We start from the raw sequence: 4,788 nt of genomic DNA on the forward strand, positions 1-4,788 counted from the left end.
TCTTGAAGACGTTTCATCTCTCATCCGAGAAGCTTCTTCAGCTCTAAGAGAAGTCCCAGATTATAAGTCCTATTGGGACTGTCCCCAAGATGTACAGAAACATGAAGGAACCGGGCAGTGGACGAGAATTGTCAGTACAATTCTTAGTTCACCACGTTCAAAAAAACATAACCAGTCCGTGCAAACGCGTCACCTATGCCCCTCCCTCCTCCCCTCTCTCTCTAATTCCCAAACGTTTCTCTTCCAGCCCTCACGGACTTTCCATTTCACACACACCCCTCCCCCTGATACCAGAAGAGGCAGAGGTGCTCCTTCCCCTCCCCGGTCCAAACTTCACTCACAAAGCCCGATATTATATCTGTCAGGCAAGACATCTGCATGGACAAACCCGGGACTAATACCCGTGTTTTCGTGCGATTTATGGCGATGAGGGATTTCAGAGGCTTAACGCACCTCCGATTGCCAAACAAGGGGCTTTTACGCTCAATTATTTGCTAGAGAAAAAAGTGGGGAAAGGCGAAGGGGAGTGCATGTTACTCGGAGGGCTTCATTTCCTCGATGCTGCAGAGCAGGAGCTGGATGACATGATGCTGCAGAGCCCGCTCACCTCCACGCCGTTTTCTGTCAAGGATATCCTGAAGCTGGAGCAGCAGCAGCAACAACAGCAACAGCAGCAGTCCGGAACCCTGGAGCTCACGCACCGGATCCACACCCAGCAGCACTTGTCCCGCTCTCCTCCCCAGCAGCAGCAGCAGCAGCATTTCCAAACCGCGCCGTCCTGCATGCTCGCCGGAGCCCGGGACAGCCCTTCCTTCTCGGACGGAGAAGACAACCTGGCTTACCTCAGCGCGCTTGCAGTGCGGGAGGAAGAACGGGGGGACACCAGCCTGTCTCCGGACATGTACGTGCATCCCGGCCTGCAGGGAGCCAAGCTGGAGGCCGCTGAGCTGGAGGAGCAGGAGAGCAGTGAGTACAAATTCGAGCTGCTGTTGTAAAAACTGCACGAAAAGGCAAAAGACGCGCGTAAAAGTATTTTAAAAGATTTCAACAGGCCTTTTAAAGAAAACCAGAAAGATTCACAGAATAAAGGACGAAAGAGCAAAGCGGATTAAACCTTTAATATGTCATATTTTCAGTGCCCGCAGAATGCTTTACATGTTTACCACAGACTCAGTGACCTGTAACCCAACCAAACAGCAAATAGTAAAAACGCCTCTAATGTTAGCATCAACTTTCACACACCACTTTCTTTGTAACTGATCTGGTCACAGTTGTATGGTTCATTATCAAATTTAATACCAAGAGACTTTAAACTTCATGTGAGCCAAATGGGGAAAACATAATATAGTTCTGTGAAATTTTCTAAATAATATTCGCGTGACCTTAAAGATGACACCCGGCGGAAAAATCAAAAGATAATACGTGCAAAAAATACTTAATGAAATACGTGGAACATATATTGGGTTTCGCGGCTTTCTGGGGCCTTTTGTCTCTGCCCGGCTCTTCCATCTGCACACACGCCGGGCATTATTCCAATAAAGAGCTTCCAAATGGTGGAAGTCAGAAGCCCTGAGACGAATCCAGTAAAGTCTGGAAATGTCAAACACTTTCTAGTGGTTCAGTCGCTTGCCTGTTATTTGGAGTCTGTTATGCTGTCTGGACCGTAAACCGACAATTAGTTTAAAGAGGCTTGTAAAAGAAGTGACACCGACAAGTAGCGCTAATAAACACAGGCGGACACGGCGACTTCGGCTCCTCTCTACAGAGTTCACACAATTATTCATCAGACATAAACTGTTGACAGAATTAGCGGGTAAGTGACTTGCATCCTTCTAAGTTCAGAAGTGTTAAAAATAAATGAATAAATAAACCAGCTATAATTAGTCCATTCCGGCGTTCCGTGTTTTATCTTTGAATTGTGGGCCCTGGCTAAAAGCTTGAGCTGCCGTGGAGTGTTGTCTCTGCGGTGACAGGTTCTCGTGGATCTGACAGGTACTGACGGGAGCGTGAGAGCCTGTGGCTTCAGTTCAAAACTTTATTGAATGAGGATTAAAACAATTGGCACAATTGGGAGAAATGATTCCCGTGTTTTCTTAAAGAGATATTAACTTCATACTTCTTCTGTGAATTTCCCAACCTGCCCAGAAAACTGCGGGCTGGTGTCCCGGGAGGAGGCAGCCGAGGGCGGGCAGGGCGACTCGGAGAGGCCGGTGCAGAAGCAGAGGAGCCGGCGGAGACCCAGAGTGCTTTTCTCCCAGGCGCAGGTCTTTGAGCTGGAGAGGCGCTTCAAGCAGCAGCGCTACCTGTCCGCCCCGGAGCGAGAGCACCTGGCGACCACCCTCAAACTCACTTCGAACCAGGTGAAGATCTGGTTTCAGAACCGCCGCTACAAGTGCAAACGGCAGCGGCAGGACAAGTCTCTGGAAGCGACGGGGCAGCATCATCCTCCGCCGCCGAGGCGCGTGGCCGTGCCGGTGCTGGTTCGGGATGGGAAGCCGTGTCTGGGAGGAGCGCAGAGCTATGCCGCTGCGGCTACTGCTCCGTACGGATCCAATCCGTACGGCTATAACGGATACCCGGCCTACACGTACAACAGCCCGGCGTATAACACCAACTACAGTTGCACCTACACCAGTATCCCCGCCCTTCCTCCCTCCGGCACCCCCAACGCCTTCATGAACATGAACTTGGGAAACGTGAGCGGCCTCGGCAGCTCCCCACAGGCTCAAACACACCAAGGGACAGCGGTCACATCTTGTCAGGGCTCCCTGCAGGGGATCAGGGCCTGGTAGCCTCACCATAACAGAACCAGTATCTTTTTTTTTTTAACGGAGTTCTCCAACCCACATTCTTTCCTTTAGAAGTGTGTATTAACCTGGTCAAAATACAGACAGAATACAGTATTGCTTATAACGGATGCGCGTTTGGATTCACTTTTCCGGATATTTGGAGAATTATAGAGAAAATTAGTTTCCGTAATTTGCTGGTTGTCGAATTTCTGAACAGCACAGGCTTGGGTGATTTTTTATTCTGTGGTCCAATATTTGTTGGTGCTCTAGTTCGGCACTGAAGCGCAGGGGGGAAATTGCGCACAAGTTTGCGCATTTCTCCTTAATTGAACTGAAAAAGACTGTTTTTTTTTAACGATTGTTTTTATCGTTTATGTTTTTAGGTTGTGGAGAGACTGAACTGCTTTAAAATGTTTTTTTTTTTTGTTTTTTTTTGGTTCAACAGAGAATTGTTTTAGTCTATTTCGCATCTATTCAAATAAACCCAAGAGATTAAAGAAAGTGCGTTTTGATTCTGTATCCGCACAGAAGCATAATAATCTTATTTTGTGTGCTAAATTTGAGAAAAAACGATTATTATAATACCAAAATACATCACAGAGAAGAAAATGAAATCCTATCTTCCCCCAAATCTGCAAAGAAATATTATTGATAGTATATATTTGCTTCCATACGGTGTAACAGTGAATCAGATGGTGAATATTAGTGAATCTGATTCGTGGTGGCAGATTTTGCTCATAAACACAGGTCCTGGTAGAGACTAGGACACAGGAACTCTTTGTCCCGGTGCCAGGCGACGTGAAAGGAGGAAGTTATTCTCCATTTGAGGTCCTTAAAAGGACGCGATTAAGCACCTAAAATACCCGAAGAGCGAGCTGCAGCCGGGCTAGGGAGCGAGAATAATGGCTCTTATTGGATTGTCGGACAAAAGGTGTGTGGTAGGCAGAGCTAGGCACTCAGCAAAGACAAAAGCGCACAGGGGCCGTGAGATTGACGTCCTAATATTCCCATTTGAGCGACAGGCAGCGGGTTATTCTGCGCGGAGAAGGGGACATGGAGGAAAAATGTGGTCACTTTTGTTCCCCTTCAGGAGGCTTTTTTTGTTCGCGGAGAAAGGCTCTCCGAGATCCCCAGCCGTGAGGCTTCGGGGGCAGCCGGGCTCGAGGTGATGGCAGCGGGGAGGCGTTTGTGTGAAAGAAGAGGGTATTATTGCTACAAGTTTCACCATTTATCCCGAGGAGGAAAATGGACTGGAGAATTTTAAGGGGGTGAGCCCGGTGAGGCTGCAGTGCAGTCTATTATTTCAGTGTGAGGGTGTTATTTCAGCTCATTCTCACAGGTAACAGTCCAAACTCGGAAAGAAAAATCTTCTGAATACATATATTTATGGATCTATTAACACAAATAATTATACAATATCACAGAACAAAATTCACATTCAATAGATTTCCTAAGACCGTTGCGCACTACTGAAAGAAAAATTCACAAACGGATATTTTAATATTTTTCGCGCAGGCCAAGGATCCAAGGTTCTTAGTTTGAAGGGTACAAAATCAGAATATTTCCCTGGAATGGTCAGTTGTTGATTCAACTATGAAATAAAGCTACAACATTTTTTATTATTATTTTATTTATTTATTTATTTATTTTCGATTCGTCAGAGTTTAGTCCAGTGCAAAAAAAGGTTAATGACTTAAAATGAATGGACAGCAGTTTGGGAATATTTTCCAACCCAAATTTCTCATATTTGATAATCACTAGTTTTCTCCTACGTAGTAAATGTAAAAATTTTAAAACACAATACAAACAAAGCGGAAAATACTCAAATAGCGAAGATGCCCACTAAGATTTGTTTGTAGATTAATTTCACTTCACCAATTTCTGATATTTTATAGGAAAAACTATAAGCTGAAAGTACCAAAATAACAAGATTGACAGTTTGGCTGGTTGGTGGTTTGGTGAGAAGAATTCCTTTTCGCTGGCTCATAATCGAGCGTTA

General features: G+C 45.8%; 1 protein-coding gene across 1 annotated transcript; it reads left to right on the top strand.

The window, feature by feature from the left end:
• Positions 1-252: 252 nt before the first annotated feature.
• Positions 253-4,414, top strand: LOC100691479 (homeobox protein Nkx-2.3). Its single transcript, XM_003454135.5, has 2 exons — positions 253-966; positions 2,146-4,414. The coding sequence occupies exons 1-2, from the start codon at positions 531-533 to the stop codon at positions 2,790-2,792; spliced, it is 1,083 nt and encodes a 360-aa protein (XP_003454183.1). The 5' UTR covers positions 253-530; the 3' UTR covers positions 2,793-4,414.
• Positions 4,415-4,788: the final 374 nt, after the last annotated feature.

The sequence above is a fragment of the Oreochromis niloticus genome, linkage group LG6, assembly GCF_001858045.2.
Source record: "Oreochromis niloticus isolate F11D_XX linkage group LG6, O_niloticus_UMD_NMBU, whole genome shotgun sequence".
Lineage (NCBI taxonomy): Eukaryota > Metazoa > Chordata > Actinopteri > Cichliformes > Cichlidae > Oreochromis > Oreochromis niloticus.